General features: G+C 33.4%; 1 protein-coding gene across 1 annotated transcript in view; it reads left to right on the top strand.

The window, feature by feature from the left end:
* The window catches only part of CCDC178 (coiled-coil domain containing 178), a 297,827-nt gene that overhangs the window by 26,186 nt on the left and 256,680 nt on the right, over positions 1 to 14,961 (top strand). The window contains exons 5-7 of the mRNA XM_054583812.1: positions 2,331 to 2,413; positions 4,659 to 4,859; positions 6,838 to 7,058. Of these exons, the coding sequence (XP_054439787.1) occupies positions 2,331 to 2,413; positions 4,659 to 4,859; positions 6,838 to 7,058 (505 nt within the window). The remainder of the gene's footprint in view (positions 1 to 2,330; positions 2,414 to 4,658; positions 4,860 to 6,837; positions 7,059 to 14,961) is intronic.

Here is a 14,961-nt window from a genome sequence, read left to right as displayed (position 1 = left end):
TGAATATATGCATATCTGTTTCTTGGCTAATCTCTTCCAGTCCCCCTAGCCACCTTACCTCTGAGATCTGTCAGTCTGTTCCATGTATCTATCCATGCCTCTGGTTCCATTTTGGTCATCATTTATTTTGTTCATTAGATTCCACATATGAGTTAGATCATATGGCATTTGTATTTCTCTGGCTTATTTTGCTTAGCCTCATATTTGCCACTTTTATTAAAAGTTGAATCCTTGCACATTGCTGATGGTTAAGCCACTGTGAAAAACAGTTTGTTGATTCCTCAGGTGGTTAAACCTAGAGTAACTATCAATCCAACATTCCACTCTGAGGTATAGACACAAAAGATTTCAAAACAGTTGCTCAAACAAAAACTTTAAAGATGTTGATGTCATGAGTATTCACAGTAGCCAAATGAGAGAAACAACCTTGATCTTTCCATGGATTTATAGATAAAGGGTTATGTATCCCTGCAATGGAATATTACTCAACCGTAAAAAGTAACGAAGTTCTGATATATACTTTACCATGGACGAACTTCTAAACCATTAAACTAAGTTAAAGAAGCCAGACACAATCAGTGTCTGATTCCATTTATATGAAACATCTATACTAGATAAATCTATAGAGATGGGAAGCAAATTGATTTTTGGCAGGGGCTAACAGGAGAGGGAAAAGGAAGAGTTTGCTTAATAAATAGAGGGTATTCTTTTGAGATAATGAAAAAGTTTTGAAACTAGATGATGATTGTACAACACTGAATGTGCCAAATGCTGTTGAAGTTTACACTTCCAGCAATGCAAAGGCCAGGTGGGGCGCTGGGTGGAACGGGGGAATGGAAGGAAATAGGGGACATTTGTAATACTGTTAACGTTTTCTGTAAAGCTTAACTTCCAAATGGTTCATTTTCTGTCTTGTGACATTTGCATATATGAATTAAGACAGAATTGTGCTGGTCTAAAAAATTAACTGAGTTTTGGAGTACAATACACAGAAACATCCAATTATGTATAATAACATACTATGTCATGTAACTGTCATTACAAGACAGTGGCGAGAGCATTATTTAATAATAGATGCTGGGATAATTATTTTTCTATTTTTAAAAGCAAACAAACAATAAAAAGTACATTAGCTTATTCAAAATAAATATTTAAATGAAATTAAAAATGAAGGAAGAAAATATATTGAATATGTTTCTGACAGATTTTCAGAATAGACAGATTTTCATAAGTAAATTGTGAAATAACAATGAGACAAATAATATGCAGCTATCAGAAATAGTAAATGGTAGTCAGATATCCAGCTTTCTTTAATTTGTATTTTTTAATAAGAACAAAATAATAATTTAATAAAAAAATGAAACACCTTGTTTTGTTGTTTATACTGATTTTCTTGTAACTTTTATCAGGGAAAAATACTTCAGTTAAATATAATGAACCTATGTCATCTCAAAAAATGTAAAGAAAATAAAAAAAATAATAAAGAAATACAGTAAAATTGGGCCTAGGATCCAGAAATTGGATGGAGTAATACTGATAATGAGAAATATATTATTATTCAAAATATAGAACTTAGCTAAAAGATCCTTTAAAAATAAAATTTTATTTTACTTTTTAAAGATTTTATTTATTTTTAGAGAGAGGGGAAGGGAGGGAGAAAGAGAGGGAGAAAAACATCAATGTGTTATTGCCCTTTGTGTGCCCCCTGCTGGGGACCTGGTCCACAATCCAGGCATGTGTTCTGACTAGGAATCGAACTGTGACCCTTTGATTCTCAGGCCAGCACTCAATGCACTGAGCCACACCAGCCAGGGCAGAAAATAACATTTTAATTTGGACACTTTTCTAAAACTTACTAACTTCAAATTTGAAAGAGTATCCTTGCTCCTTGTAATTTATATTAATTCCCCAGAAATTATTAAACTGAAATTAGAGAAATAGTTCATTTAAATTTTTTTTTCTGATAACAATCTCTAGGAAAGACCACTTTCTTAAAAAACATACTGCTTAATATCCCGACTGCTTAAATAAAATTGAATATCCCTACTGCTTAAAAATCCATAGTGCTTAAATAAAATGAAATATTAATTGATATTTAAAATGTTCAGATCATTTGTAACAAATTTTAAATATCAATTTCCCATGAAGTATAAAGCCCATCTATAAGAATTTTGCTATATTAATCTCCAAAATGGTGGAATTAATATGTATACAGTAAGTTTTACCCCAAACATTTAAAATTCAATTCAAGAGCATTACCTAAAACTTGTTTTTTTAACTTTAAGTGCAGTCTTCTTGTAGTAATTGGTTCTTTTTTTCCCATTACATAGGAGCAGGACTTCTACAAAGGACCTGAAAGAAGATTGGAGTATTGATACATCAGTCAAAGAAGTCAAACCCAAAGAAGAGAGAGGTAAAGTTGGACTGCATTTAGATAAGTGTATTTATATTTGAACGATCATTGATTTTTCATTTAATATATTTGTAATTTTCACAATAATGTTTAATGTTTTATAATTCTTACTATTATCTAATAAAGAGCCTTCTATCTAATTTGATTAAACATTTATTCAACAAACATTATTAATGAATATTATCTACCATATACTTGTCTAGGTCCTGAGTGTATAACAATCCCAGCCTATCTCTCAAGAAGCTAACTTATAATTCCAATACTGTGCAATAGAACTTTCTGTGATAATCAAAGTGTTCTATGTCTATAATGTCCAATGAAATATCAGCCACATACAGTTTTTGAGTACTTGAAATATGGCTAGTAAGACTGAGGAATTTAATTTTTAACTTCAACTTTAACTTAGATTTAAATGGAAATAGTCATATGTGGTTCATGGCTACCATATTGGACACCACAGCTCTACTGTTCGTAGAAATTAAGATTAATATTTTTGTCACAATTTACAAAGTATAAAATAATTTATATACTGGAATAAAATGTGTGTTAAAATTCTTCAATATATTTGAATATATTCTTGATACTATATTATATGATAAATGCTAGGAGAAAAAATTAATATTAACAGTCACAATAACCATTAAATTAACCTAGTTATATTTATTATAAACATGTGTATTTGACTTTAAAACACAAGATGGTATTGAGGTAAGGAAAATTTATTGTAAATGTTTATCCTAAAAGATGTCAGATGGTTACTCACTAATTCAGTATAAAACAGTAAAATTAATTGAGATAGTATTCTAGAAAAAAACATTAGAGAGATATTAACTACAATGGGTTGGAGTCCCCCCAAATTATAAACACAGCATATACTTTAGAATACGATGATAGAAGCAGTATAAAAGACATCTTGTAAAAACCTAATGGATGTCTTTGAACACAAATTTATCCAGTCAGAAGTGGCATTAACTTCATCACGTGTTTCAGACTGAAATCTTATTATAGAAATTTAATGGATCATATGGTGGCTAGAGAAGCCAGTGTTTAATGTGTATATTGTGATAAAAATACAGATAATTAAGAATATGAAGTTTTCAGGATGTGGTAGCATTGAAAAAAAAAATAAGGTAACAGACTGAATAAATAGAGACCAAATAAGGGACCAGTGTGGAAAAAAAAAATAAGTTTATGCATTGCAATGAAGAAACCTGTTTTTCAAGAATTTTTTTTTTCAGGTAGAATGCTGAATTTATTTGATGAGACCATAGCTAAGAAGTCAGAACTGTGTGACTACTCAGCTTACACTTGTAACTGTTCCATAATACTACCTTCTTGCAGAAAATTATTGTCTTAATTGTCTGAAAACAAAACAAGAGAAAACAAAGATCTATTAGTTTGCTTTCTTCTTTATCCAATTTTACTGTTTTCTCAGCTTCAGTGCTTTGGGGGCTATGTCTTTTATTGAGACTGTGTTTGCTTATGTCTTCTCGTTACATCACATTTTGGCAAAAGTCTCTGTTTACAAGCAGAAATGTCACCAGAGTGGGGCACATATCCACATTCCTTACTGATCTGTTTCCAGGGAGAGAACAGATTGCCTAGAACAGAACAGGTTCTCTATCCATTTCTTGCATAAATAGGTGAATGAATAATCATATTGATCATTTCATTATCATTAAACCTTATCATTTCAGACCTGTGAACCAGGAATCACAAATATCTCTCATTAAGGAAGTACATTTGTATTATAACTGAATAAATGGGATTTATAAACAGCAATGAAATTTTGGCAAGGGCTAAGTAGGGATGTTATTACCTGATAAGGTAAAGAATATTGTGTCTTGTTTCTAGGAACCATCTGAGGTTTTCCAATATTTATCTGATGTAATAATTATAATTTACTTTTCTCATAGAATCTGAGGAAACAGCATAATTTTAAAACACAGCTTGTAAATAGAACATGTATTTTTTCCTCCAGATAAAATATGCATAAAAATATTTGTTGAGATTTAGTTATTCTATTTATTTTATAAAATATTCATGAAAAAACTGTCTTTCACAATTTATAATCAATGTGTTTGCATTATGATAAGCAGTCTTTAAAAAGCTAATTCATTTTTTAAAATCCTCTTATTTTATATATCAATATTAAATATAGTGATATTACTAGTACCCATGTACTCACTGCCCAGTTTATAGGCTAATTCATTAAACAACCATGAATTTGCATTCTTATTTTAAGATGAGAAGTGTCCAGAATTAAAGCAGGAAATGGAAACATTGCTATCAGAGGCCATTCATCTCATTAAAAGTCTAGAAACTGACCGTGCAGAAGCTGAAGAAGCTTTAAAAAAACAACAATCGAGAAGGAAAAGGATAAAAATGACAATTGATTCTTGGTCAATCTGGAGACTTCAAGAACTCCCTTTAGCTGTGCAGAAAGGTAGTAATAAGGATTTTCTTCATACTGTCTTTTACTTTGTTAGGCATGTTTGCGGCTGTGAGTAAAAAACGACTGTTTTAGTGACCATATTATTTTGCATCCAAATTGGTTCACTTTCGATAAGTGCTATTAATGATAAGGCTTAGTTGGAAGGAACACATTGAGAAAACCTGGATCTGCTGTCATTTGGTGTTTGAAATTCCATACACTTTACGGTGCTCAAGGGAGGTGCAAACGTTTGGCACATGTTTCATATAATGACTACAGTATTTGAGGACTAGATATTTAAAGTGATTGCTGGTTTAGTGTTATTTTCTATGTCTTTAAATATAGGAAAACGCAAGAGTTCTAAGTGATATTTTAGCAACTACATGCATCTGTTTTAGAGAATGCAGTAGTAAATTTTATTGGTAACTTCTAGCAGGCAATAAAATTTAAGATGTTTGCAAGAGTTGTGTAGGTAACAAATGTTTCAAAAGATTAATGCTATCTTTTAGACTACATGGTGAGGGACCATTGATAAAATATTTAACAATCTAAAAGCATTAGATATTTTATTTCCAGACACTGTGTCTATCTATCAAAACAAGCCTGACTACATGATTCTGCCTGAAGCTGGAAGTTGCTTTTGCTATCATAGGGTAAAAATTTTAATTCAGGATTCACATGTTTTATAAATGGGTTATATCAGGGTGCTTATGTAACCTATCATTTAAACCAAGACACCTTTACTAGAAAAAGTAATGCTGTTATTCATTATTACTCTGGGATAACAGCTGTTATCTCAATAACGTGTCAAATAACATGTCAACTGAACTCATACATATACCTGTTATAAATCTTCTAAAACTGTAGTCTTTAAAGTAGGGGGTACACATGTCAGGGAATGGCAAGAAATTATTAGAATTTTAAAAATATTTTTAAAATTTTTTCTTGGTTATTTGGGTTTTAATTTTGTTTTTATAGTGCCTGACAAAATACTATTATCCAGTGGTTCCTCAACTATGTTATTTTAATAAAATAAATGATACATAGGTTGAATGGCTTTCTCTCCTCTTAAAGTAACACTGAGCTCACAGGTTGAACTCGCTCCTTTTGTTTACCTCTTCTGGAGAAGAACTGAAGAAGCAGGAAATGGGACCGTAACCTAGTCTGGAATGACTTTAATCCAGACTGCGTCTATGCTCTTTTTCGCCCTTTACTAATGAGTTAACTGTACAAATTATGCCACAACACCCGAAGTTCAGATAAGAGTTGGTCTTTCTCTGCCCAAAGGAGTGCATTTTATCTCAGATAAAATTCCAAGGAAAGGGGTTGCTCAGTCGCAAATACCATAAAACACACAAAGATCCAGATTATATGAGTACAAATCAGTAGAAACAGATAACAGACTTACTCAAAAAGTTTTCAGATATTGGACTATGCAGATTATAAAATAAGCATGTTTAATATGTTTCAAGAAATAAAAAGAAGTTTGAAAATAAAAATATGAACTAAGAGACTATTTTTAAAGGAAAGCAAAAATGGAAATAAAAAAAGACTTACTAAAAATGTAAATTATATTCCTTAAAATTAATAAGACAGTGTTTGGTTAAATTGTTTATTAGACAAGGAAACGTAACAGTGAGCTATAAAATTTGAGGAAATTACATGGAATGCATTACAGCTACACAGGAGGAGAAAAACATAAGCATTTAAAAGCATGATGTATAAAATGAGAAGGTATAATGAATATTTAATAGAAAACCTCAATGGAGATTATAATGGTAAGACTTAACAAGATAATGACTGATTTTTTTAAAACAAAGTTAGAATGGCTATATATGTGTATATATTGGTTGAAATAAACAGAATTATACTAAAACAGTTATGAACTTATAAAACAAATATTATAATCCTTCAGTGATGAATGCAGAGGGCAATATATTTTATAATGCAATAATAAGATAACTTTCTGTTATTATTATTGAATGTCTAGAACATGAGGCCTTTTTGAGAGATACTATAGAATTACGATGGCATCTTGAAGGAAAAGGTCCTCAGCTAACACATTTGGAGGAAGAAAAGACAAAACTGGAAGAAGCTAATGCAAAGCTTCAGGCAGATATAGATTATATGAATGAACATGGTCCTCAACTGAATTCAAAGTTGATCCAGGAACTTGAAGCTCTGAAGGAATATCATAAAAAAAAAAGTGAGGTAACTGAATAGATGAATGGATATACATTATACAAATTGTTACTTAGTTTCACAAAAATATTTCAACTCTAATGGCTTAGTGGATTGAGTGCCAGCCTGTGAACCCTAAGGTCGCTGGTTTGATTCCCAATCAAGGCACATGCCAGGTTTGCAGGCCAGGTCCTCGGTTGGGGGCCTGCAAGAGGCAACCAATAGATGTTTCTCTCTTACATTGATGTTTCTCTCCCTCTCTTTCTCCCTCCCTTCCCCTCTCTCTAAAAGTAAATAAAATCTGAAAAATTTTTTAAAAAAATTTCATCTCTAAGAAGTTAATATATCTTTAAAAGTTCCCTTTTCATGGAAGATTGACTTGCTATTTATTACCCAAAGGAATTATTAAAAACATACAATATAGTTGGTTAGTAGTCAGATCAACTGTCTGGCCTTATCATACTTTTATACTTAAGGGTATTAATAATATTTATTCAACCTACTAATAAAATATTGGAGATTTAAAAAAATGGTAATTTTTGAAATTGTAAATAGAACTGAGGGAGGGAGAATGTAAGTAGACTATAGCAGTCATTTTCATTGTTGATGAAAATAAATGAAGTATTTTTAATGATTAATTATCATTTAACTCTCCTATTTCCAGGATTATATTATAGAAAAATTAGTTACTTATACCTGCTACAAAATGAACAAATTTAACTATGGATCATATTTAATAATTTTAAAGTAAATAAAGTCAAATATATCCTGTATTTCCCTCAACGATTCCATTTTCTTCCTTCATTCTCCAAAGACAACTTTTTCATGAAATTGTCTCTAGGCAAAAATTATATATTTTTATACATATTCGTGTATTTATGTGCAATACCTAGTATTTTTAATTTTCAAATAGTATAAAATGTTGTATAACTTTCTGCAAATTGTTTTTTAATCTGACATTATTTTAGAGATCCAGCTTCTGTTGATATATATCAACATGTTTCATTCATTTTACTCACCATGTCTTATCAAATAGATATCTCACAATTTATTATTTACTGTTTTCTCTTCTCTTGGTCATCTGAGTTGTTCCCAATATTTCGTGGGAACAATACTGATTTGACTGGAAACAGTAAGCTACCATGATCATGTGTCCCTCCATGCACCTGTGAACTTTTCTTGGATATATAACTAGTGGGGTATTTAGTGGGTCATTGGTCATACACATTTTTAACTTTATAAGTTCAATTGCTCTCTAGAGAGTCTCTAACAATTTATATTACTGGCATAGTAACAGTGCTGGAGATTTTCCATTTGTCCACCATGGACAAGAATTTTAGTATTCTTCTTCCTTATATAGTTTAATAGCTATGTGTCAGGTTAAAAGTCATTTCCCAATTTCCTTTTTCTCATGGTGTTTCTAATGAGATGTAGGTAGCATTATTGACCGGGTTTTTACTGAAACCCAGTCCTAACTGAAACACCTCACAATTTTTTCAACTTTTTTTACTGTAATATTTAAAAATGTGTCACTGGTGTGTAAATTGGTATCTCTTTGTTCTCTTGGTGTGTTTTTCCTAGATAGTTCAAAGGCATGTTCAAGACAGGGGAAAGGAGAGTTGTTGCGCAGCTGTAAGAGCAGGCTTGCAAATGGGGAAAGAAAACCAACAAGAAAATGTATTTTAGCAGGCCAGGAAAATCGTAACATTTGTACAAAGCCTATCACAGTTGCCGTGATAGTTATTTTTTTGTCAGCTTGGCTGGGCCAAGATGGCCAATATTTTGTCAAACATATTGCATGTTTCTGTGAAGGTGTTTTGGATGAGAGTAGCATTTAAATCAGTGGACTTTGAATACAGCTGCCTACTTTCCATAATGTGCGTGGGTTTCTCCGTCAGTGGAAGTCCTGAAGAGAACAAAGGCTAAACTCATTTGGCAAGGAAGAATTCTGCCAGCAGCTGGCCTTGGGACTTGGACTGCAACTTTTCCCTGAATCTCTAGCTTGCTGGCTTACTCTGCAGATTTTGGACTTGCATTTCCACAATCATGTGAGCCAACTCCTTGAAACCATTCAGTCTCTTACCCTCTCTTCCTCCCTTCCTCCTAGGTCCCCTCCCTCCCTCTCCCTATTTCTTTGTCTCTCCATCCTGTTGGTTCTGTTTCTCTGGAGAACCTAGAGTAATACAGCCATTATTAATGCAGTGATTGCCTTTCCACTATTTCCTCATCATTGTGTCTCCCGATGCATCTTGAATTCCTGGAAGACAGTCTTCTTACCTGGCTTTAGGTCAGCTGGCCACCTTCTTGCTACTTCAGGGATCAAAGTGAGTGAGAATCTGACCCTCTTGGCTTTTGTAGTGAGAGGCACGAACTGTGATTAAATGATGCACTATTGGTATAAAATACAAGGAAATGTACTTTTCCATAATGAAATTGGGGTACTATTAAGAAAGGTTATAAGTGTCATGCAACCAAAATATGAAAACCTTCTGCTATTAGTAGTAGAAGATATCTTACAAATAAGTGATACTTTATAAAAAAGTGATAAGAAAATGCATTTTTCCTTTCATATCATGAGCATAACTGACAAAACTAAGAAATGAAAAGCAGAATTATGAGCAGTGGGAGACCCAAATACCTCCTCAGAGAGAAATAGAAATATATTCTTAGAGACAGGTTCTAAATCATGAGTTTGTGTGTCTGAATCCCAGCTATATCATTTAGATCTTAGGTGTATTTTAAACCTTTGTGCCTCAGTTTCTTTACTTATAAAATTAGTATGATAATAAGAGTGCCTGTATCATAAGCTTAATGTGCACAGAAAATAAATTACTATGTGGAAATACCTAGAATAGTATTTTCCATATATTATTAGTTCTAATTTTAAGTAGAAAATAATCTGGATGTGAATAATAACAGGAAATACAACAAATTTCCTTGAAGTAAAGTAGCTCTTTACATCTCAAATACTAGATCTAATTCTTAGTACTGATGTTCTCATAATAAATTTACTTTTGATTCCAGTTAACAAGAAGCAATTACTGTTGCTGAAAATAAAAAATAATTAACTGATGCAAACATGTATTTCCTCTGTGTTTTCTAATTATAAAACTGTTCTTGCAAGTTGTATGCTTCTGCATGCTATGTATGTGTGGCATACATAAGCAAGTGATGTATAAAACTATATGCATTATCCTTTATATATACATTTATAAATATTTTATGATAATACCAAATATTCTCAAATATAGCTAACATTACTTGGCATATAGTAAGGGCCAAAATATGTTTTAGAATGATGGGTAATTTATTGAATAGATAGTTATTTGATAAATAGTTGTGTTGCAGTTAAGGAAAAGAAAGTGTTACTTATGGTTGGTCTTTTTTTTTTTAACTCTTGCACCATGATGTCTTTTGTTAAACTAAGTTTTAAATTAATCATGATTTTAAAATTTTGCCTCCGTATCACAAACACAAAAAACATTCTGTCTTGTTCCTGAGATATTTATATTAATTCCTATTAGACATTTATGATCTGAAAATAATTATCTTTAACAAACATTGAAAAATCAAGAGCATCAAATATTATTTCTAAATGTAGGAAGATAAATTACATTAAGAGATTTTGCTCAGTGAAACCCCAAGCATCATGACTTTTGACCTCCTCAACTTCAGTGACTTATCTATCACCATTAAACTACCATTACTAATGACCAAAATTAGAAACATTCCTGAATAAACTTATATAAAATGTAAGTCCATATTTCATAATCTATACTTGTGAAATTTTATCATACAGTCTGACATCTGGCTCCACTACTTAATTTAAAAAGACTGAATTTATACAAAGTATATTCTCTGACTACAATGAAATGAAACTAGAAATCAGTAATAGAAGGAAACTGGAAATTTACAAATATGTGATAATTAACATATTCCTAAACAATGGGTCAAAGAGAGGTGAATCAAAAGGGAAATTACAAAATACTGTGAGGTAAAAGAAAACAAAATACAGCACATGGAAACTTATGGGATGCAGTGAAAGTCGTGTCCATAGGAAAAATTAATAGCTGTAGACATCTACATTTAATCAATAACCTAACTTTATACCATATGAACCTAGAAAAGAGGAGCAAACTAAACCCAAAAGCAGAATGAGGTGAATGATAAAGATCAGAGTGTGGAAAATAAACAGATAATAGGAAAACAGTACAGATAATAAAGAAATTAAAAGTTTTTTTTTAAAGGTAACAAAATTGACAAACTTTCTAGCTAGACTGATCAAAAGAAAAATGAAAGAATTCAAACTACTCAAATCAGAAATGAATGTTGGCACATTACTATAGGTACAAGCAACAAAAGAAAAAGGTAGAGAAATTAAACTTTATCAAACTTAAACACTTTCCACATGATAACAACTCAAGAAAGTGGGTGTAGAGGGAATATAAAGAACCATAAATGACAAGCCCATGGTTAACATAATAGTCAAAGGTGAAAAATCTGAAAGCTTTACTCTAAGATCAGGAATAAGACAAGGATGCCCATTTTCACCACTTTTATTCAACATATTATTTAAAGTTCTAGCTGGAGCAATGAGGCAAGAAAAGAAGTTACACAAATTGGAAAAGAGGAAGTAAAACCATTACTATTTGTATATGACAGAATATTATATATAAAAAACCCTAAAGAACCCACTCAAAAGTATGAGAACTAATAAATGAATTCAGTGAAGTTTCAGGATACAAAATTAATATACAGAAATCCATCACATTCCTATCACTAATAAGGAATAATAAGGAGATTTTTTTAAATTGCATTTACAATTGCATCAAAAAGAATACAATACTTAAAAATGAATTTAACCAAGAAGTTGAAAGATTTGTATCCTGAAAACTGTAAGACATTGAAAAGTAATTGAAGAGGACACAAAAAGTGAAAGGATATACTGTGCTTATAGATTGGAAGAACTAATATTGTTAACATGTCCATACTACCCAAAACAATCTACAGAGGCAATAGAATATCTATCAAAACTCTAGTGGCATTTCTCACAGAAACAGAACTAAAAAACACTCTAAACTTTGTATGGAAATACAAAAGACCTTTAATAGCTAAAACATTCTGGAGAAAGAAAAACAAAGCTGGAGGTAGCACACTTCCTGATTTCAAGCTATATTACAAAGCGCTAGTAATTAAAACAGTATGGTATTTGGCATAAAACACAGAAACATAGATAAATACAACAGAACAGAGAATCCAGAAATAAACCCACATATATGTAGTCAATTAATTTACCATGAGGGAGCCAAGTATATACAATGGAGAAAGGATTGTCTCTTCAGTAAATGGTGCTGGGAATACTGGACAGCCACTTGCAACAAAATAATGAAACTGGACCACTGTTCTAAATCATACACAAAAATTAACTCAAAATGGATTAAAGACTTTAATGTAATACCTGAAACCATAGACATTTTCTTAGAAGAAACTAGGCCGTAAGCTCTTAGACATCCATCTTAATGAAGATTTTAGGACTTCACACCAAAGGCAAAGGCTGAAAAGAGAAGAGAAGAGAAGAAAGAGAAGAGAAGAGAAGAGAAGAGAAGAGAAAAAAGAGAAAAGAAAAGAAAAGAAAAAAAACAAAAACAGGTAGGACTACATCAAACTAAAAAGCTTTCGCTCAGATTAAAAAAGTAACAAAATGAAAACACAACCTACTGAATGGGAAGAAATATTTGCAAATCATTTATTTGATAAAGAGTTAATATCCAAAATATATGACTTTTAGCACTCAATATGAAAAAAAGCAAACCCTCTACTTCAAAAATGGGCAGAAGATCTGAATAGACATTTTTCAAAGAAGACATACATATGTCCTAATAGATGTAAGAAAGGATGTTCAATATCACTAATCATCAAGGAAATGCAAATCAAAACTACTATGAGATGCTACTTCTCATATTAGAATGGCTATCAGAAATAAGAAATGTGTTTCTGGTCAAAATGGTGGTATAAGTAAATCCAATACTTGAATCCTCCCATAACTACATCAAAATGATAACTAAATTACAGAAAAGCCATCATTCAGAAATGCATGAAATCTAGCTGAATAGAAGTCCTATAACTAATGTTATAGAGAAGAGGCCACATCGAGACTAGTAAGGCAGGCAGCAGAGACACAGAATGGCCTGGCCTCATACTCAGTGTGGCAGATAAAAATTGGGAGGGATATCTCAGCTTCAGAGGACCACTCTGTGGAGCAAGGGGTCTCAACCCCACACCAGAACCCCAATCCAGGGTTCCAGTGCCAGTAAGAGAAGTCCTTATAACTTCCTGCTGTAAAAACTAGTGGGGATTGTGGCTGAGGGAGGCAAAGGGCTCCTGGGGTCCCAAGCACCCTTATAAAGGGCCCAAGCATGGACTTACTTGGATTCATTTGCTCTGAGCACCAGCACTTGGGGAGCAGCTTGAAAGGCACCAGACATATGGAAGGAACTGAATTATCTGGCATCAGGGAAAGAGTTGGAAGGGCAGCTTGCTCCCAGACAGAAGTGCTGGCAGAGGCCATTGTTCCTTTCCTGAGCCCTCTTCCCAGAGTCAACAGGTGGACACCATATCTGAGTCTTTATAACCTGGCTAACACTGTTCACCCTGACCTGGTGATTCCCTGGGACCCAGCCCCACCCAGCTAGCAGGCTCACCCAAACCATTTCTAGTGACTTTTCCATACAAAGAACTTCTCTTGGTTTATGCTGGGGACTTTACTCAAATCTGTCAAACAAGCAGCATCTGGCCTCAGTGTATACTGTACATCTTGCCAAGTGGTGCCAGGCCTGGCATTAGTGGCAGCTGGCCTTGGTTCACAGCTTGGACTCTCCTGGGTACCTCCAAGACAAGAGCAAGTAGCAAGCATCTGCATATTGCTTTGTAGCTCAAGCCAGCTTGCCCCAGGCAGGCCACAAGTGGCAGCTGACCTTGGCCTGTAACTCCTGGGAGTCCCCAGTGACAGCACACTTGATTGACAACTTAAGACCATATGGAAGTATCATCCAAGCACCTCCACAAGCAACACACTCAAGGGGGAGGCTCAGCAGGCACCAGAGCCCTGCTGAAGTAAGTCCTGCTCTGCTCCATGGGGTTGGCCCTGCACAGCTGATCCTCCACAGTCATCATAGCCTGTCCTCACAGCCAATAAGCCTGGGGGTAAATTTCTCCCATGGAGGTGCCAACACCAATAAAGCCTGAACTACAAGATGGTGTCCACAACTGACATGAGGGATGCACCTGGAGCGCCCAACTTGGGTGACCAGGGAGACTGTGCCACGGGACCCTCCAGGACACCTACTACATAAGGCTACTCTACAATGCCCAGGAGGTGTAACAGCTCTACCTAATACATAGAAACAAACACGGAGAAGCTGCCAAGATGAGGAAACAAAGAAACATGTCATAAATCAAAGAGCTGAACAAAACTCCAGAAAGAGAACTAATCAAAATGGAGACAAGCAATCTACCAGATGCAGAGTTGAAAACACTGATTATAAGGATGCTCAATGAACTGAAGAGAAGAGTAGATGAACTTAGTGAGAACTTCTTCAAAGACATAGGAAACATAAAATTAGATAGAAAACACAAAAAAGAACCAGTCAGAAATGAAGAATATATTAAAGAGAATCAACTTCATCCATTAAAGTGGAGTAGATAAAGCAGAGGATCAAATCAGAAATTTGGAAGATAAGGAAGCAGAGAACACCCAATCAGAACAGCAAAAAGAATCCAAAAAAATGAGGGTAGTATAAGGAGCCTCTGAGACAACTTCAAGCATACAAACATTTGCATCTGAGGATGCTCAAAGGAAAACAAAGAGCTAGGAATTGAAAATCTATGTGACAAAACAATGACAGAAAAGTTCCCTATCCTGGTGAAGGAAGTA

This window comes from Pteronotus mesoamericanus, unplaced genomic scaffold (assembly GCF_021234165.1).
Source record: "Pteronotus mesoamericanus isolate MK-2021 breed Mesoamerican mustached bat unplaced genomic scaffold, CSHL_Meso_final contig_74, whole genome shotgun sequence".
NCBI lineage: Eukaryota > Metazoa > Chordata > Mammalia > Chiroptera > Mormoopidae > Pteronotus > Pteronotus mesoamericanus.
Note: the sequence above shows the minus strand (reverse complement) of the source record. Positions and strands in the feature narration are given on the sequence as shown.